At 40.9% G+C, this 21,974-nt stretch overlaps 1 protein-coding gene across 3 annotated transcripts in view; it reads left to right on the top strand.

Moving 5' to 3' along the window:
- mef2aa (myocyte enhancer factor 2aa) overlaps positions 1–21,974 on the top strand; it is a 55,279-nt gene that overhangs the window by 18,866 nt on the left and 14,439 nt on the right. For all 3 annotated transcript variants that reach the window (XM_070906662.1, XM_070906663.1, XM_070906664.1), the window contains exon 3: positions 5,940–6,143. In XM_070906662.1, the coding sequence (XP_070762763.1) occupies positions 5,940–6,143 (204 nt within the window). The remainder of the gene's footprint in view (positions 1–5,939; positions 6,144–21,974) is intronic.

Consider the following 21,974-nt stretch of genomic DNA (forward strand, 5'->3'; position numbering starts at 1 on the left):
GTGATGTATGCGTGTGTGTCTTTCTCTCTTTTTTTTCCTGTGGGCCGCGAAGCGCACAGTGCCATCTCCCTGGGGCGTGCTCCTAACCAAGGGGGAATAGCCATTAGCATATGGTCCCCATTGTCGGGAGACAATTTGAATCTTTATCTACGCCCCTCTGCTGCTAGCTATCCATACTCACAGCATTAAAATGAAACAAGTCCTTAAGTGGGCTAATTAGATAGTATTGCTATACAGGATGTTGTGTGGGGACAACGGGGGCTCTCTTGCATTATCACTGCAAGAGCTTTAGGAGGGCTGTTAACCTTTCTGGATTTATAACACAGAGTGTGGCAAAGGCTGAGAAGGTCTGTAATTGCACCATCTATCAGGGATTGTGAGTGCAGAGTTGAGACAGGCTGTGAACTTTTTCATTGACATTTTTTTTTTCTTCAAGTCATTACCTACAGTGTATAATGACAGCACATCTTCATAATTCAGAGTAATGAAGTGTATTGTGCCAAAATGACCAGTGAGATGAGATAACAATTAAAATATTGTACAGACCGTTTTGTGCAGCTTTCTCTGCAGAGGTGTACAGAATGAGACATGAAGGCAGCAGAGGTCCTGTCATGCATACTGTAGGAATGTGAACAGCCAGTTCCTGAGCCATGCCCTGCATAAGTGATTGTCCTACAACACAGCGGCACAGTCATCAGCCAGACTGACATGCTGATTGCAAATGAATGCAAGATAACAACCAGACAACAGCACCGCCTTGGCTGATTCTTCTCATTTTCAGTATTCACAGCAATTATTACCTTTTGAGTCACAGACAGATACACACACATTTATTATACACTATCATCTAACATTCTCTCTACCCACACATACAGTGCCTTACTGTGGAATCATATGGAGCAGTGAAATGTGGCCTTCAAAAAAGAGAGGAGTATCTGTTTGACGTGACAGGTTTGGAGCTCATGAACCTCACAAAATAACAACAGCAGAGCCAGTGGTACTCAATGAGCATTTTAGGGTCTTTCACCTACTTCTCAGAGCAGCTGTCATGGTGGACCTACAGGGAGATTGACGGTGGAGGAGGGTACACATTAGTCTTGTAAGTTAGTGTAGGGAGCAGGTTGGTGTAGCCTAGTGAGCAGTGTCTAGTGACGTCCTCTGAATGCCATTAAGCTGGCTCACTGGGGGTAATTGCCCAAGTCATTAAAAGTTTGATGATTTTGCTGCTGGGTGGAGGGTTGCCTGCCCTTGCTGTGGCTCATTTTGGATTTTGCTTTGGCACATCAGATGCCTGTAGGCACAGAGCAGCTCTCTCCCTCTCTCTCACTTTCTCTCCAGGGAGCATACACAGCACACACCTCCCATTTTTCACCCATTCCTGAAGTTCTGAGCGGTCGTCATTACTTTTTTGACAGGTACAGAGTTGTTGATAGGTCATGGACCGAACAGAGGAACACTGTTAAATGTGACAGCCAGTGCATATATTATCATTGTCAAAGATGATATGTAGTTTCCACAAAAGTGCACTGAAGCAGCAAAGTGTTACAGAAAGGGTGTACCTTGTAATGCATCACTAAAATGCTCACTTTTCGATGATGCAGAATTATTTACAATCTTATCAACATAGCACACTGTCTCTTATGACAATTACAGTTTTCAATAAATTGAACAAGCCAATTGTCCTTAAACTAGATTATTGTCATTATTGATTAGAGATATTTCTAGGAAACCTACTTACGTTTTGTTAGCTAGCATGTCATCCCTCCACTAAACAGGATCAGTCACGGCTACTGTAGGTTTCAAGGTCAATCCCACCCAGTGGACGAGGCCTTTGCGCCCTCAGTTGTCCACATGGGGATCCTGGGGCTGTCCTCTCTCCCAGCGAGAGCTGATCCAGGCAGACAGTCGCGGTGGCCCTGGCCTGTCTCCCAGGCCCGCACACTCTTGCACTGCGTAGCCAGGGCAGCAGCCACAGGGCCTGGGTCACTCTGCCAGCTGGTGCCAGACCTCTCTGACTCTCAAGCCCGCTCTCATGTCTGCCATGGGGGCCGTCAGAGGTGACATGAGGTTCTAATAAGGCCCCTAGCTCCTCACCCCTCCGAAGGTGTTAGTGACTCAGGCATCTCCTGCCATGCCCCAGTCACAGCTGCACTCTGAGTCCCAGATGTCTTGTTTGTCATCTTGGCACCTCTGCCTAAGGACAGACATTGATAGACCTTATGATTGACACATCAACTCTTGTGTGGATGTGTGTGTCTGGGTTTGTTGTAGCATATGTTATTATATACTATGCAGTTTTCTGTGCCAGGGTCTGGGAATATGGGAGTAAAAGCACAATTTATATGCATTTGTCTCAGAACACACCCTTTGACACATAGAAGTTGTATTTGGTACACCCTGTTATCATGTAAAAGAAAGTTTATGATTATTTCATTTAAAAAAAAGCCACTAGTGAGCCCAGTTTCTTGAAATGGCAAATTTGCCTTTTGCTGATTATCAGAATTGTAATTTCCCCTCGAGATTCATTTAGTCAGTTCCTGTGAATGAAGATTCACATCAATAACCACTCCAGAATTGTATTTAGGCAAATAGGGTGAATCTACCTCTTCTATCTCTTTGGGGAAGATGGCACACTTTTCTCTGCTGCAGCACACACTGTGATTTTGACTGATATCATTGGTGGATTTTTACAGAAACATCTTGCATAGTGCAGCTTAAAATACTTTTTTAGAGCCTTGTTAGCTTGCACGTAAAACATGTAAAACTCATGCGGAAAGTAAAGAGAATATAAATATAGGAACTGAATTACCAAGCTCAATTACAGCTCAGTAAAAACAGTTAATGGTGGCTGTGCACTCGGGAAGAAGTTGGAAATTTGGAAAAAGTGTGAATTGAGAGCAGAATTACCACCTTGTCTTGACATTGTGAGAGCTTCTTAAAAGGTCAGGGTTTTCAGCCTGGCCCAGTCTAAATGAAATGCTTGTGTAGTCACTGATCTGTCTGGTATTGTGTGAGCTGTTATAATGACCTTATCAAAAGCAGAGAAAGTTGGAATCACTCCAGTTTATTGGAAGTTTAAATGTGGCCTCCCTTCCCATTTTGCTCTGACATGTTCTGATTTCTCAGAACAGCTGTAAGATGCACTGGTGCAGTGGTACAACACCGCTTTGCAATACTGAGGCTAATCCTGTCATTGTGAATTACATGAATTAGTCAGGGAGCTAAACTACATGTGTACCACATCTTACAATAGGCGCGACACAAGTTTTTTAAACCACATTGACTGTCTTTGTGGGTGTCTTTGACTTGGTGAACCATAGGAAAGCTCCGCCAGTGAACCTCCCACTTGACCTCAAGGATGTCTGTGGTTTTCCACTGTCTCACCAGTCACCCCAGAGAAAATGGGGGCGGATGGAGGTTACGTTTGTATATGTTGGTCTTTATGCTCCAAGCTGTTTTGTGTCATGACTTATCAAATTAAGCGGGACTTCTTATATACTCAAACAAAAACAGAAAAACAGGGCAAAAAACAAAACAGCCCCTTTTTTTACTTATTAAAGGTAACTGCGTAAGTACAGAAGAGTAATGTGGTCGTCACCTTTAATGGTAGTGTGAGCAGCAGCTGGCTTTTGTAAAAAGTACTGTGTCCCGGGCTGGGGCAAGGACCAAGTCTCAGTGCTGCTGCTGAGGTTGAAATGAAGTGGTGCCTGGGTCAGCAGCCCTGCACTCAGCACTCTGCCATGCATCCAGGTGGAACAAAGTCCTCGCTCAGCGTCTCATCCTGGGCTTCCTGCTGAAAGGTGACATCTCCATGGCTTAACAGCAACATTCATCTGCTAAAGAGCATACAATTTGTTAATCATTTTCCCACACGACAGCCCCTGCTTTCCAGTTGGTTAGGCAAACAAACAAATATGCAAGCAGGCAAATGAGCAAGTGGGCAGCCCTGGTGTTTAGCCAAAGGGGACTAGTATCTGCTGGTTAGAACTGCAGGTGCTCTAAGTGGGTAACTCTAACTGACCTGAGACTGGTCCCCTTGTCTGCCTCCATACAGTGATCCACCTTGAAAAAATCATCAGAATAACACACAATGCTTTTTCGGCTCCACCAGTCAAAGGATTTATGTGTCTGCGATATGAAACATGTCATTTGATTTAGCTTCACCTGTGTTTAAACCTTGTCATTTCAAGAAATGTCATTTTGAAATTTGGTTTGTCATAAGAGCTCGACTAACATCAGTGCATTGAATAGAAAATGACACGAGGGCAGGCTCCTCCATGTCGAGAGCGGGAATAATGGTCCTGTGTAATTACCTGCAGTGTGGAAGATTTGAAATTCATTTATCACAGTTGAGAGTGACCCCACTGCCTCAACGGTTACATAGACACTATGCAACACATAGGATTATACTGCATTATACCAGTTAAAATGAGGGTATAGCCGCAAGCTGTGACCAATTAAAGTTGAACAAAGCCAGCTCATCTGCTCAACTCCTCTCTTAGTAGGTCAGTGAAACTGATGGTGAATACAGACACATGCACTCCTCTGTGGCTCTAAGCACAGCTTTTACTAGCACACGTTGTGTAATACACACTTGACAAGACTCACGCACTAAAGAAAAACACAAATCCGGAGCCATGATTTAAAATATACGCATTTTAAAACTATTTTCTACAAACAACCATTACAAAGCCAAAAGGAGAAAACAGCTGCATTTCTGTCCTCCCTCCTTGTGAGTGATGTTTTGAGCTTGAGAAATGACTGTAGCATACTGTAAAGAGGTGGTGCAACATAATGACATGTGTGTATGGGTCTGAGGCAACCACAGAGACAGAGCTGCAGAGATACAGGACATAAAGTCACTTTGCAGAGAGGGTTGCGTTACCATTGGAGTGATGTATGACCCGAAGTCCCACCTGAGGGCTCATGTTACAAGGCTTATGCTGCACTACAGAGATAGCTTTCCGTATATGGAGTCAGGGGCTACAGTAATGTATGGACCCCTGTTGTTGCCAAAGCTCTGACTCAGCTCGCTGACTCGTACCTCTAACCCTGACCTCTGTCCTGATAACTAGACATTTCAGACATGCACTATGTCATTGCAATCATTCCTAAAGGAGCAATGATCTTGTTTCTGTCACCTTGGTTACAGTAACATTGTTGTGATGTAATGAGACTATTAATGCTGTTATTTTCATGGCTCAGCCTACAGTGTAAACTCCAGTTGAGAGTATTTGTTTTTCAGTTGCATAGCTGTTAAAATTCTTTTACTGTGAGATTTTATACAAATGTGTAAAGCAGCTCTTCAGTGTTATTTAGAGTAAGTTGCAACCACAATTGTCAGAAGTGGAAGTACATTTACTCCATTACTGAACTTTAGGTACCTGTACTCCATTTTATGCTACTTTTTACTTACATCTACGCTAGATTTCAGAGTCAAGTGTCACTATATTTATCTGACAGGTATTATAGTTACATTGGAGATCAATATTTTACGCACAAAACATATAATCAGTTACAAGCTATAGCTGACAGTATGTAAAATAGTTCGAATTAGCTCCGCCTCGACCAACTACAACTTTTAAATGCTGCTTACACATAAACACGACAATAAAATCCAATGATATAATAAATAATAACATGTTGCTTAATGAGTATTTTTACTTGTGATACATTTATAATTTTTGCTGATAGTACTTGCCACTTTTACTTAAGTAAAGTAAAAAGATGTGAATTCTTGTTCCACCACTGAGAATCGTACAATAAACATGCAGTTGGATAAATAAACTCCTGCTAAATTGCTAAATAAACATTTACACTTGTGCAAATTGCATGTAGATGTACCAATTTCTATTTTGTTCTCTTGACTTTGATCTTTTTAATTTAGAGGAACCGTTTCCCTCTGTAATGGATGGTTTTGTTTTCTGTGTGCTCCTCAGGTTACCTTCACAAAGAGGAAGTTCGGCCTGATGAAAAAGGCCTATGAGCTGAGCGTACTATGTGACTGCGAGATAGCCCTCATCATTTTCAACAGCTCTAACAAACTGTTCCAGTATGCCAGCACGGACATGGACAAAGTGTTGCTGAAATACACAGAGTACAACGAGCCCCACGAGAGCAGAACCAACTCTGACATTGTAGAGGTGAGTGAGTGTCGCCTGAGTTCTTACTTTGTGAGGGAAAACTTCCTTCACAGCATGCTTTTTCCCCTCACTGTGATCAAGTATTTTCTCTTCTGTATGATTTGTTATACAAAACTTATATTCAGATTTATCAGATTTTGGCTAAATTAATTATTTTAGTACTGGATTCAACCTATTAAATATATTTACTTTGTGACAACTGTAGGCTTAAAAGCTGTGTAAATACGTTTTGTTTTAGACACACAAGCGTGAGGAACAAGTAACAGTTTCCTTCTAGTCACTATTCAGATAGGGCGCAGGAGGTCTGCACTCTCTGATAAGTTCAGTTTCTCTTGTGGCCATCAACTGATGTGGAAAACCTATCTTTGCACACACATGCACACAGTAGCTGATGACCACCACTGCCGACACTGTTTCCCATAGATATTGTACCTGTAGGGCTCAAGTTCTCTGGCTGCTCCTCATCACAGACCATCAGCTTGGCTATTGTTGCAGTGAAAATACAGCGTTTAGTATGTTCCATACTGCTCTATAAAACTCAACAAGCACTTGGGCTTCCTGGCAGCTCCTGCATGCCCGGCAACTAGCGGAAGAGTAAGCCACTTGTTATGCCAGCATACAGAACTGTCAGCCAAAAGTGTAAAAGCCAAAGTAAATGAGAATGATTAGGGATACATCCTGTTCCAAACATCTTTCACTGGCACACGTGTGGTTTCTCAGCTCATTCAAGATCTGCTTTAAGAGGCTGGTATCTTCATTCCGACTAAATGAAAGCACATACAATGTATGTTAATGCCTTTTGATAAACTCATGACACTACTGGTATAAAGTTGCCAGTTCATTTTTATAGCTATTATTTGAAATACACTTAGACGACCTTCTTCTGCACCAAGATATTTTTTGCTAGACAATGCTGAGTGCTACATCACAATACTGTGTTTTTGCTACCACCTGCTCACCAAAACATACAGCATTTTTTTTTTTTTACTGCTGCCCAATTAAGAGACATTAAGGGTTTAAGATGGGTGAGATTGGAACATTTCAAGAATCCTAGCTTTGGAAAAGACTTTCACTTGGAGGAATTAGTGAAATTACATGCAGCATAAAGGAGTCAGCTGTGGCCCATTATCTTTTATTCATGCTGCTGCTGCTTGTGAATTACCTGCTTGGCAGAGCTGCAGAAGAGTGCTCTGGCATCCAGCAGACCCATGCAGTCACTCCTCCATCAGGGGCCCTCAGAGCAGAGCAGGGGCTCACCTGCATAAAAAATACATGGATGCATTCCTTACTTACATAACGGTGACCACAAATTTGTTTTTTTCTGTGACTCTGGAAGCTGTCTTAATTTTAAACAAGCAAACGCAACAACATCCTACACCCAGCATCATTACGGGGTCATTCCCCTCAGGCTGTTATATCACATACAGTATATCACATGTCTGTGGTCTACCTATGCATGTTTATGTTGACAGCATGGTGTAATTGGAATGTACATTGTGCATAATGTAGCGCCAGTGCTCCCATGCTGTTTTCCCACTTAGCCCTTCTGGCTGCTCTCAAGGAAGCTGCCCCCACTGCACAAAAGGCGAGAGAACAAGCCACTGTTGTCCCCGCTCACTCGGCCAGCATCTTTGCAGATATGCACAAATCCCGCTCTGCCTGCTGGCTACATGGTACAAGGTTCAGAAATGAAGAAGCAGAGCAGAAGTAACCCACCCAGTCCACTTCACAGCATCACCACACAACCCCACTATTCCCTTAGCCAGAGAGCCGGCATCTGAGGTGGTTGATAACCTACGAAAGAAATGATTTGGCCATGTTTTTAAGACGAGTCCTAATCTGAGCTGTTTTCCCGACTACCTCTTTCGGTGAAGCCTTTTTTCAGTACAAATCCTTGTACGTGTACATGGAGGAGGCTGATGCATTTGTATTGATGGGAGGAATCCACACTTCCCCCATTTATCTAGCGAAATGGGCCTCACATGAGGACACTTACATTGGACACTTATCTACGTTTTTAAATTGTGTTAAACCAATCTTTGCCACGCAAACAATCATGTGCTCATTTGTCCGGTTTGGGAGGCCAAGAAAAAAACCCTCTCCCACTTTTCATTGGGAAGCTCGTTCCGTGTGAAAAACTAAATCAAAGGTCACATTCCTGCTCAGTAGTACCATCTGTAGATAAAGGCTGAGCTGTGCAGTGTGGGAGAACAGTCTCCATGTTTTCCACAGATGGATGCATGCCTGGGCCACAGTTTGATAACCCAGTGGAGGGCTATGGACTTTGTCTCAAACTTGGCTCGCAGTCCAAAGCAGAGCAGTAGGCTCAGATTTTTCCTCTATGTGTGTGTTGGTGTGTGTGTTTGTGCTCGTCAGCATGTGTTGATGGTCCTAACCTTACCAACACTCCAGGCGACAGGTGAACTGTTGTATGAAATCTCTCTTTTTTTTCCCCTTACCTGTGTGTGTCACACAAACCCTCCTTCATTTTTAAATGTTTCTAAACAGTATTTAGGTGGACTGTTTTTTAGATATTCATAATTACTGTTTTCTCAAAATCGTATTGTAAAGAACCACAAAAAAGCTAAATCTGTAATAACAACGGAAGGTAAAATGGTTCCCACAAAAACTTTTGTCTTTTGAGGTTCACATTTGCTCTTTATTCTTTTGCAAAGCAGAACACGCATAATACATGTGACATTTAATATTGTTGTGTTATTGTGAACCGAGCAGAGTATTCATGGCTGAAGGTTTTATGGTGTTGTTTCCATTGTGTTTCACATTGAATTCTGTTTATACCACAAATGAAAATGCTGCCGTTAGTCATTAGATTAATCTAATAATATTTACTCTTCCTCCCCTCTCCGCTAGTGGAGCTAATGAGATTTTGCTCATGCTCCTCTATAACCTCACACCGTTCTCCGGCACACAGAAAGATCACTGTGTCTCCAGGAGAAACCTTGAAATCAGATAGTAACTTCACAGGCGTCATTTGGCATTTATCTGTCCTCGCAATTCAATACAGTTAATGTATAGGGGGTCGATTAGGATTAATCAGATTTGCAGGCATGCGGAATCGCCATTAAGTCAACACTTATAATCTTATAAAGTCAGGGTTGTGAATCGGCTTTAACTCAATTTGAGAATGCAGATTTAGTCAAATACCAATGCCTTGTAATTGTAAATAACTGGACTGCACAATATGCAAAGCCTTGACTTTTCACTGCTGCTTTTACCCTGATGATTTGTGAGAGTAAACAACCCACGATCATTCATAGGGAAATTCATCTTATCTTCCTCATAATAAAGAGGGGTTGCCATTGTTAATGCGAGTCGGGGAGAAACAGACAATTCCTTCTATATTTATGAAGGAACGCCCCCTTTCACAAGACCACTACAGTGAGAGGAAATGAGCATAAAATTATCGGGTAATTTCCATTAGGTTTTATTTCCTGATCCCTATCAGCTGTTGGTATAAGCGGAGCTGTATTAATCATTCAATAAGATATGTAAATTTTGACCATTACTGAATGTCAAGCCCAGTGTTTTCATCTGAATCAGGTCTGTTTTTTTCCTCTTTTGTTTGTGAATTTCGCAACTGCCCTTTGCAGATTTTACAGTAACAAAAGCTGTGTACACAATCATCACTACTAAGTGTTCAGTTTGTCATCATGTCCCTTATTCTGTATTTTATTATTTTTTACAGATGGAGACAATCAATGCATTAAGCTGCTGTGCTTCATAAGTGCATTTTTAGCGACTTACAGCTCAAAGAAGAATACATTTTATTACCAGTTATGGAATGAATCCCTTACAGTGCTTTGGGCTGAATGGGCACCAGGAGTTTCAGACAGGGGGTGTTTATGTTGTCAATCAAAGGCTGAGCAGTGATTAAGACTCATTTCGATCTTAATGAATGCAAATTGGCACATCTGCTATGGTGGGCTAGCTGTCCAGACTCTTCAATTAGCATGATTGATCAATTATCCTCCTGCTGGTGGCTCACTGGAAATGGAGGCTGGGGAACGGGTGGTGAGGGAAGGGGGGTGGGAAGAGAGATGAAAGAGCATGAGAAAAAAATAATGAACAGAGAAATGTCCAAAACCTTCACTCAATAAATCAGATTCTTTATTTGATTAGACTAAAAGAATAATGGAATTTTATTTTACTCAAAAGAGGGCTCTCACTTTAACACACATTTCTTAAAAATAGACAGTGATAAGTATAATTGGAAAAGTGGTCATTTTAACTTTGAACAGTTCTTAACTTTTTTTGAGTATTTCCATGTTGGCACCTGAAAGGGCAGGTTAGGGGTCAGCAGGTGATGTTCCTCAGATTAAACAGAGAAATATATATAAATTACTGCAACTAACTGGTTAACACAGTTGTGTTTTTAACAGGTTATGTGGTTCTGAATGTGTAATCATGACTTTTTTTTTTACTTGTTTTTTGTGTTGGCATTCCCATTGTGATCAACTTTTACAGGAACAAAAACACGATTTGCATTTTAAATCTGCGTCTGATTCTCCATCAGAAGATTTCCTGATCAAATATTCTTGTGAGAAATGAGCTTCAGCCATGCAAATATTTAGTAGATCAGAACTCTTTCAAGTCTGAAGTCTGTCGAGTATATTGTGGCGCGCAGCTTGTTTGTGTTTGTTTTAACAGTAAGCACAAATCCTTGAATATCAAAGCACACTGCTGAGACTGCTCTGAGTAGCAGAGGCAGATTGTCCCGAGTGTGTATTTATAATTGTGAAACAAAAACATAACAGGGCGGTCAAATGAGGCTCTGGCTGGCACACAGGGAAACTGTCACTACTGCTGTGGTCTATTATGCAATGGAGAATATTACAGTAGCTATATTATAACTAGTGTAGCTATGAAGGCAATAGAGTATTTGCATATTTAGTGTAAAACTTTTCATCTCTAACAATTGTTCATATAATAATAATAAGGAGAAACACAAATGAATACAAACACATAAATTGATAGAAAAATGGACAAGTCTTTTGTAGAATAATTATAGTATGTAAGTAGTGCAAGAGATATTTATCAAAACTGATTCAGGTGTTGAATTAACCAGTAAAAACTCACTACATTCACTACATTTTTGAACAAAGACACATGAAGCTGATATTATGCAGTTTAGAACAATCTACTGTTGTCAGATGGACTATCCCATGAAAGACTAATTCAAATACAAACTGTAAACATGAAGGATTAATGAGAAAATGTTTAACTTGGTGATTTGATTATAAGTTGACCAGAGTTACAATTGTATTATCTGCTAAAACATGTGACATTTGAGATGGCTGATGGGTTGAACTGGTTGGTTGCAGTGCTTTTGCATGTATAAGCCCATTTCCTATTTCCCATTACGTTATTGTCGAGGGGTGGAGCTTTGTTTTGTTTGTCCTCTGAGGAATATAATCAGTAGTATTATTCATAAACACAGTATAGAAATGGCCAAAATATGCCTACTGAATCAATACTAGTTCACAGTTTATCATTTTAAGACCTGTATAATATTACTATTATAATATCCCTACCATATCTCCGTCTGGACTTAGAACATATGTGGTACAGTTAAGTAACCTACAATGAGCTGAACATACAGTACTACTACCACATTTTAGCATGTAGTTTCTAATATCACTTTAAACTATTATGATTTTGCTTGTTTACACCTCATGGCTTACCAACATTATCTTAATATATTATATCATGTAATAACATATGCTCTTTTGTAGCTACTCAACTGTGAGTTTGATATTTTTCTCAGATGATAATATAATCCACCACACTAAACTACTGTCACTGTGGGTTTAATTTATATATATATTTCTTACCTAGCTCTTCAACAACAAGGTAATAAATTATTCAGTCAACTCCAAACAACAAACTAAATACAAGTTAAATCTCCAGTTTCATGCCAGCAAGCCTGCCAATGACTCCAAAATTAGACAGAAGAACACACGCCAACATTCACAAAAAAAACTTCTCTGCCTTAACGCATCTGTGCACCACATGTTAAATGTTAAATGTATTCTGTAACTTATATACTCATTTATGTCAAACTAATATTTAAAAAAAAAAAATATATATATATATACAAAAATAAATATATATTTTCTGCCTCACAGAATACAGTAGTAAGTGTTGTAGAAAGTGTAAATTTTAACTTATGGTTTTAAAAAAAGGAAATAGGGTTGATACAGTATTATGTTTGTGCTAACCATTACAGAAGATGTATTATATCAAATGAGTGGATGTCCACAGTATTGGCTGGATAAGTATAGGAATTCACTCGTGTTGTGGTTGTTGTACTAATTATATATGAGACCAGTGAAAGTTGGTTTCATGTATTTCTAAGGACTTTTTGTCTTGGTTCCATGTGCACAGAGACAGTATTTTTTTGTCTCTGTGGTTGTTGTGTGCTTTTAACGCTATTTTTGACGTCTGTTTATTCTGAAGGACCTGACGTCACTGTCGACAGAAACATCAACGGCATAACTTCCTTCCAACTTACTTTGTGTTGATGTTCATGGGCAACGTCTAAACAAAGCTGTCGCTCCGTGTATTTGTCTAGAGAATAACAGTTTAAAGGTCTTTTTGTCAGGTTTAGAGAAGTACGTCATCTGAGTTTAGTTTTCCTTCTTCCCTTGACTTCTGACCTGTGGCTGTAAATCTGGTGCCAATGGCCAACTAACTCAGTCTTTGGTTGGTGTCAGGTCTTCAGAGAAACATGCTCGTGTTCTCAGTGTTTTATTTCTTCTTTTTTCTAACAACTAGTGAGCTGCCATTTCTAGAAATGTAGAATAGCAAGTTAATTTAACATTTGGTATCTGCCGTAGATTACACTTGTGACAAATCATTGTTCTAGTTTTAAATATCCATGATTTCTTATTGTCTGACTGGTCAAATTGCTCATTCTTTGTGTATAATTATCCACATCATTATCTATTATTTGCTGGTCTATTTACAGTGGCTCAGAGAGAGCGAGCAGCAGTCGAAATGTAACAATAAAATCTGAATTCAGAGCAGATTGTTCTTACATTTCAATCAAATATCAAATTGAAAATGTTAGATTTTTATTACATTTGGACTTTAAATGGAGGTGAAAAGTGGCAAAACAAACAAAAAGCTGGTCTGTTCTCCAGTGTGGATGATGTCTGCCTCATGGTGTAGGCTGTTTCGGACAAATATAGTTTATTCAAAAGTTTTCATGAATTAAATTTATAGGTTTAGTGACTTCATTGTCAAGTCTTGATTGCACTTAATATCATATTATATAATAATATATCTTTCTACTTCAGTCTTTCTCCCCGCTATGCCATCATGATATTACTCTCCTCCTTTTGGTATTTCACCATAGAGCTCACAGCTGCAGTGATGAGAAATCCCTTTTAAGCTAAATCAAATGTCAGTGCTATTGACGTAGACTTATTGGGTTGATGTTGATTTTTCAGGGGTTTTCAATATATGTGAAATTTTCTGCCAGCCCATTTTTAATATTACAGAAAAAAAGTGCACTTTTGGTCTCCTGTGATTTATTGGAGTGATATTAAAATGATTTTCTACATTTTTATTTTACTGTAGGTCACACAGTATTGTAGATTATTATTGTAGATTATTTTAAGTATGATGGTATTGCCTTAAGAATGATTACTGTTATAGAACCTTTTTTTAAATTAATGGATGTATGCATATATATTCTCTGTGATACTGCTGTGTGATTAGGACAAGGTTTCTTCTGTATGTTGCCACATAAATATAAGTGTCAGTCCATCTGTTGTCTCTGGAGAGGATTGTACAGTAACAGCAAGGGGAGCCATTTATTTGTGTTTCTGAAATGTTGTGAAGATGAGCTACTTCCTGTTACGTGTACCTGAAAACGGGCAGTTTTAACCTTCGGGCCTGTGATTCAGGCCAGGTCAGCTCCAAAGTTAAGTTGTGTTGCTAGTGAAAACAAACACACTGGCTGCTCATACTGTACAGCACCAGCATCTATTTTCAGACTAGTGCAGTAGGACAAGTTAAAAATAAATAACTCACAAATGTGAGTGTAGTGAAAATGAGTCATATTTGCAGAGTAGAGAGATATTTATCTTAAAACAAGATAAAACTTAAAACATTACTTACTTACATAATAATAATAATGCATGTAACTGCTTGCATGTATAAATTAATTGGAAACTATTCTCAGTTCCCTCTGATTTTCGGTATATGATGTGGTAATACTTTATTACAGCCTCTTTTATGAAGTTAGGAACGTGTTAGTGTAAATCGTCCCGTTCATTTGATTTGTTATTGCTCTCCTCTTGGCATACGGCATTGCATCTTAACATTAATATCGCTTATGGAGTGGTCTGGTGAGAGTTGTCTGAAAAGTCTTCTCTTGCCACAGTGAGTGAAGCAGTATTAATGGTTCTGTAGTGAGCAACATGCTGGGTTTCAAAGTGCCCCTTTTTATAGGACAAGGACTCCTTTTCCTCTGGGCTTTTAGTGAAAAAGGGTCACCAGTCCTCTTTAGTAGTTTTCTGAGTGTAATGAAACAGTTGTGGTAATGTTCATGCGAGTATATCACATACTGTTCTATAAAATGTGTCCTTACCTGATGGCAGAGGAACGGCCATTGATTTTCAAACTGTGAAAATGTAGTTTGATTATTGGTATCAAAGTTGCCGGAATCAGCAGTATCCCTGCTCTTTATATGGGATTTTGTCCTGTAGAGCTACACAACAGTTTTCCTTTGAATTGCGGAATGGCTTAACTCCATTATCAAATGCAGGTTTTCTGTGCATTTTAAACCCATCACGTATTACATCTTATTATTTTATTATGTCTCTGCTCTCCGGTGTGTGGTGCTTGTTACCAGGTTACTGCTAAGAGATTTTTGCTTTTAGCACATGTCGTACTTCGATTGACGTCAGAGCTTCTTTCCACCCTCTCAACTTGCATATGTCTCATTTCAAATCGAGGGTGTCTTAGAGAGCATATAATGAAAGGAGACACATCAACAAAGGACCACAAGCCATGGTGCCTTCTTCTAAACATTAGTTTCCTCTGACACTAATGAGTTAATACTCTAAGGTCTAAAATTAGACATGCTCTATCTCACAGTCTGGAACTTAACAACACTACAGTTTATTCACTAAAGAGAAAAAGATGTATGAGTTATTTTTTCAAGCTGAATTAGAAATCTTTTTTTTCTGCAATTCCAATTCACAATGTTGCTGTTTTCTTATTTGAAGATGTTTGTGAAATATCAAACTTCTGCAGAGAGTTTCTTGGAACCAGAGCTTAGTCGACAGTTGTTAAGTTTGACAAACTGCCAACACAGATAGTTTAAAGAGACGCTGCATTTGAACTGATGTTCATGTGGACATAGCTTTCCTTGTACCTAGCGTGAAAGCAAGTTAGCATGTCTTAACTTTTCTGTAAATACGTCCAGTCATTCTAAAATGAAAAAAATGACTGCAGACAGGCGTGACCGAACTGTATACAACTTACACACATCGTTTTTTTACACACAGCTTGGAGCAAAACTGAGCCTCCACATCAAGTGGAGCAGAGTGACTCTCAAAGTTTTTAGTTCTGAGTGGAGACAAAGTGAACTTTTTCTTCTTCATGCATCAGCTTCCACAGAACTGAAGATGTCTGGCATGTTGTTTGTCTGCCGTTGTTCATACTAACAGATAAAACAGATTAAAGCTGTGAAGTATCTGCTCAATATTTTGTTAATATTTTGCCAACTAACTTTCCAACAATTTACTTTTACATAAATTAAACGTGATTATTTTCTGTGTTGTCCAATAAAAAATTATTTAATTTTTTTCTTTTGATATTTTAAGGTTGTGCAACCTAATTAAACACTATCTAGTGTACTTTTTATATGTGGTGACTGTTGCTGATCAGTGTTGATATAATGGAATGTAACAGGTTGTTACATTCATTACATTCATTTCTTCTTTAACTTCTTCATAAGCATAATACTAATCAATGTTCCCTCGTGTCGGTAATACACTAGTAATACACAATTACCAGTAGAGTGCAAACAAACGAGGCAACAATGGTGAATACAACTTCAAAAGTTAATGCATCATCTTTTATGATGTCTTAAAATTCCTGTTGCAGCGATCAATGCAGCAGAATTGCAGCGTATAACACAAGACTAATGTACTGTAACTAAATACTTTTCATGGGGAAATATTAAGCAAATTAACTCATAGCTATTAAAACAAGTAATAGTACCGTGATTTGTTACTTTTCTGCAGTAACAATGAGTTGGATGGCATCTAACAATAAATTATCTATAGCTTCTCATACTGAGCTTGAACCACATACCTGTCATAAACTGTGGTATGAACCACATGAAATAGGTCAGACATGGTGCTGACCTAATTTGGTTTGATCTAGTTACAGAGCAACACTGATACTAGTTATGTTAAAGATCATTAGAACCACAAGCCGTTAGTCCACCCTCTGCGTTCTTCAATGACCTTGTGGGCTGAATGGGTGAAATGAGACCTTGCTTTCGTGCACAGTGGCTTCTGTGAGTTAGCTCGTGCAACAATAAGCTTGCCCTTGTGCCCCCTCCGTCCCACTGTGCGTGCTGTGCGGCCAACCCCTCCTGCCCAGGGGCGAGGACAGAGCAAAGCCTGCTGGGATAGGGGGTAGGGGGGTGTGGAGGGAGGGGTGTGGGGTTAGCTGGCACGGTGCCACCTTCCCCTGGCTGCCTGGCCTGACTGGGGGCAAAGAGTGAGGCTGCTGTGTCTCAGATTGATGAGGACAGGTCTGTGGTCTGGGTATAGAGTGTTGCAGAACAGACGTCCTGCTGGCACATCCTGCCCTCTCTGCCGCACGCCCCCCAGCCCTCCGTACTCGCCTTATCGGAACTCCTAATTGTCCTTATGAATATTTTAGAGGCGAGCAGGAATGGGAGTTCAGGGTTGGGGGTATGGTTTCAAGGGCCCTGACAGCTAATGATCCACTCAATGACCAGAGAGAGAGAGAGAGAGAGAGAGAGAGAGAGAGCGGGAGACGGAGAGACAGGGAGTAAAAATGGTGGTTAGAAAGATTTTCAATAATCTGTATGTTAATGTTTCTGTCTGGATTGTAATTTCTTCTGATCAGTTTTTTGAACGTGTGCCACCTTTTCTTTATGTGAAGTGGGAACAGAGTGTGCGCTCTCATTCTTTTTAATCTGTAGATAATGATGACATTGGTTTGCCTTTATCCTCAATTTGTAGTTTAATTCCCTCTTGTCTATACTGAAAATATGCAGTCCGCTGATTGAGACTGTTCTCTCTGACTGTGGCGGCTAATAGCTTTGTCACATCAGTCATTCACCACAGTCTCAGAGCAGAAAGCTCTGAAGGGACTGCTCACTGCACAGGAACTGCCTCTTGTTCAGTAAAATGGATGGGCTATATTCATTTGGCAATCTAGTCAGTCAAATGCAGGTAATCATATGCAGTACACAATAAAGAATTTGATTAGTTTGTTCTCAAAGATATCTTTTGAGATTTAGTGAGCATGACTCACGTTGGATTAATAGGTCACTACTAGTCTGGCTTTGAGCTCACAGTTCATTGTGGTCCTGACCATTGTCAATGTAGTGACAGGTGGGATTGAATCTCACTATTGTTTTTCTAACAGCCACAAGACAACAATATCAAAGTAAAATGCAGACAGTCGAGTCGAGCGATTGCCCCCTCCCACTGCTCTTCCTGTCCACTGAGGAACTAGACAATGGAGACAGCCAAAGGAAGGACATGAATCCAGCCTCATATCCTGATATCAGTCCAGTCAGTAATGTGTAATGGTCATGAGATTAAACAAGATATGTCCGGGAATTACAGAGGTCTCCTTATCTAATAGCCCCTCACTCCCAACTCACAACATGTGGTGGGAAGTAGAGAGAAAAGAAGGCTTTCTACATTACAGTAACCTAGTCGCTGGGCCATGGTATACAGTGCCTAAAGAGCAACCAAAAGAGGCTTTTATTCCCCTCAAGTGAAGACTACAGCACCACAGGGGAAAGGGAACATGATGGTAGTGAAAGTCTCTTAAGATGTTATATAAGAGCAGAAATATTCAGATAAAAGCCTCCCTATCAGCCGCCTCCCCATGCTGATTTCCTAGTGCGTTCACACTCAAAGAAGCCCTTTGATAAGCACATTAGATGGAACGGCCTGGACTCAATGGTGATGTCATGAGGATTAGCACGCTACCTTGCTTAGTGTAGCGGCAGGCACAAGGGCTAATTCACAGCACTGCAGGGCAAGAGGCTGGGAGACCCGGCTGAAATGAGGTAGAGGGACAACAACCGGTTAAATAAACACAACATGCTTTAAACATTCATATTGTACTTCACTTTTGGAACATTTTGTATAATTTCCTGCCATTACACTACAAACTGTCTTGCTTGTTGAGGGGGCCTGTAATCAGAGCTGCGGTGCACCAGTCATACTGTAGGTCAGGTGGTGCTCTACCAATAGGGAAAGCTACTGTAAGTGAAAGCTACTGTGATTCAGGCACAATGGAAGAGAACCATAGAAACAGCCTCTTCATGCCTTCCTTTCAGCCATCTCCCCCACAATTTTGAAGTTCAGCTTTTATGCGAACCACTATCTTTCTCCTTTCACCCTGCCTTCTATTCACGTACAGTACTGTGCAGTACATGAATAAGTTAAATGCAGAAAGCTCTCTTGACACAAGAGAGGGAGAACATCATAGTGAAATTGTTTTCCAAGACTCACAGCAGCAGCAGAGTAAATTGCTTGGGCCCATTTCACTGGAAGTACTTCTCAAGAAACAGGTGATGTAGGTGGCTTATGCAATGGTTTGGGTTTTATTTTTAATCTGTGGAATAGTGTTTGCTTCAATTTTGCAATAAAAAATGTGAATATAATGTATAAAAGTAACTCTAAGGTCCAAGCATTGAGCATGTTGACATGACGTGAACTGTCTCAAAATGTTTATAGATTTTAGTAGCAGTTCTTAAGGTATCATTGGGCAGAATTACATTAAATACAGAATCTAATATCAAATCAAAGTGGTGTGCAAGGCTGCCTTTCATTGTGCTATAGCCTTCTGTACGGAACATATACTGCAAATCTGGAGAGGCAATTACTGTGCTGAATGTACCCCATGGTTACCGCTAGGTTAATAGTCAGGGCTCAGGTGGAGATGACGGATAGATGTTTTCTCCAGGATAAGGAAGCCTCAAGGCCTCCTGCAATGGAAAATGTTGGGTTTTTTTAAGAGACGTTGAAGGATCACACAAGCAAACTGACGGACACACACAGACAATAGTGCCCAGTTGGTTTGACGTCAGCCACTCGGAGTCTCATTTTTATTTGAAGAGCCACATTTCTATCAATACAGGTTTGGACTGCTGTGAGAAAATAGCAGCTGGCCTTGTTCCCACTCATCTTTGTGAGCCTCTCAGGGCCTCGTGAATAGATTACACAAGTTCCCTTGTCTATACTCTCTGCAGCCCCCCAATCCCGCAACAAACAGCCCATATCTTTCATCAGAAATGCTACTGAAAACCCCAACCTCAGCTGTATTCACATCCAGCCAACTTTACTTTCTAAAGTACAAACCCCACAGCTTGAGTCAACGTTTGAGAGGCCTTTTGAAACCGCTTTTATTAAACTATTCATAATGCAAAAAGATCTTTTCTCTTTTGCGTCCTGATCGTCTAGTTAAGTTTCCCTTTTCTAGGTCAGAACACTGTAGTGTCTGGAGCAGTCTGCGACATTTAAGAGCAAAGTTGATCTGGGGTCGGGTGGCCTTCAGGGCTCCATGTGGTCCCTTCTACGGCCATGTCTCTGCGCGGCTGCTTCTGATTGGCCAGCATGGGGAGCCAGGTCTTGACAGGTGTTTGGAAGAGGGACACCTGTTTGGCCATGTGCTGATTTAGTGATCCATTTACTGGGAGCTGTGGGCAGCGTCTGTGGGACACCCGAAACATGCCAAGTCATTTAACAAAGAATTAAAGCCATGCTTTCCCAGGCCTTCAATGTTATATGCATTAAAACGCCGCAGAGACCATTAACTCTTGCACACAAAGTGTCCTTCGATGCATCTTTTTTCAAAGATAATATGCATTTTAGTGATTCATGTCATGTGTCATGGAACAGATCTGAGTACTGCCTGCCCTTGTCTGCTGCTATCTGGTTCCCGCACACCCACTGTGCTGCTGCAACCCCTCCCTAAATGGCTTGGGCCAGTGGGTGCGGTGTACTGAAGGCTGGCCAGGCTTGTTGTGAAAGTAGAGCAGCCCTGCCCATCTCGCACAGCCGGGCCCGACCAGTCCGACCAAGATATTCCCATAATGAGCAGGTTGGAACTTAAATTTGCAGGTTGAGATCAGATCTTTGGCTTGCTGGTGGAGAAAGTGCATAGTTTAACCCCAGTAAACACAGGCCTTTCAGGACCCTAACTAAAGAGGGTTCGTTCAGTAAACAGGAAATGAACCAGCAAGGCGTTTTCTTAGAATGAGAAGAATGCCACTGCTCTGTACCACACCAAACAGTAAAGCATCTGTGGTACAGTGCTGGCCATTCATTATCCAGAGGACTTCTCTCTCTCTCTCCCTCTCCTCTGGGCATTGCGGACACTTGTGTTTGAAGAGATGTGGGTGCTTTTCAGAACTTCCTTATTTTTGTCTCAGCTGCGCACAGCGTCACATTTCTGTCTGTACAATGTAGATTATAGTTGTTATTGTGCCCCAAAAATGTACATCCCTCAGAAACTGTATGCATGTGAATGCATGGACATGGAGTGAGCAGTGTGGGATTTAGCATCATCTGGTTTCAACGAGTAATGATATTCTGCAGGAGTCTCATAAAGCCATGGCACAGGTTTTAGGAAATGTAACTTACACTGAGGTTGTGGTGAGCAGCGCTGGGTTAGCCACATTGTCTGCACAGACCTAAACGCACTGTCACATCACTGTCAGAGGATGTAGCAGCTGTAGAACCCCCACCCGCACACACACAAACACACACACACACACACACACACACACACACACACACACACACACACACAAGTCATGCACTCTCACACCCAACACAACGCACATATACATTGCAGACATTGCACATATACCACACACTCCTACTCATATAGTTTCTGTTTCTCTCTCTCTCTCTCTCTCTCTCTCTCTCTCACACACACACACATTTTCCACTTTGTTGGGTGATGAAGACCAGAGACAGAGAGTAAGGTCTCATTAGTGTGTGTAGGTTCCTCTCCTCTGCCTCACACTCTGACCCCTGCATCCGCAGGAGTCAATGACCTTCCTGTAGACACGAGGCCTCCGAGGCAGCCCACAGACAGGGCAGGGCGCTGTTGTGGACCTGCAGCGGCCCGATAGAGGAACCTTGAGAGCCACACATAAATCATGTTTTGATGTACACTGCCTTGATATCACAAGCTGTCACACGCTGTCAGCAAGTCTTGTTAACACCGCTATTCAGAGCTGTAATGAGGAGCAGAGAACAGCCTGTATGAAAGTGAGCAAAAGAGCCAAGCAATGCATTTATTTGTGTAGTTGTATGACATGTCCCCCCCCCCCCCCCCCCGCAGTTAGAATAGGCTCTTTATAACACCACAACACACCATCCTATGTACTTATGAGCTTTTTGCTTTTACAATAATTGCTCAATTTCATGCTCAAATAATCATCTTTGACCACATTTGATAATCCATTTTATTCCCCACATGCATTAACTTTGATAAGATCCCACGAGTGACAACCATACTGAATTACAGACTGGGACAGTCTAAAAGTGCTCTGCTGTAGGATCT

This window comes from Enoplosus armatus, chromosome 6 (genome assembly GCF_043641665.1).
Source record: "Enoplosus armatus isolate fEnoArm2 chromosome 6, fEnoArm2.hap1, whole genome shotgun sequence".
Lineage (NCBI taxonomy): Eukaryota > Metazoa > Chordata > Actinopteri > Centrarchiformes > Enoplosidae > Enoplosus > Enoplosus armatus.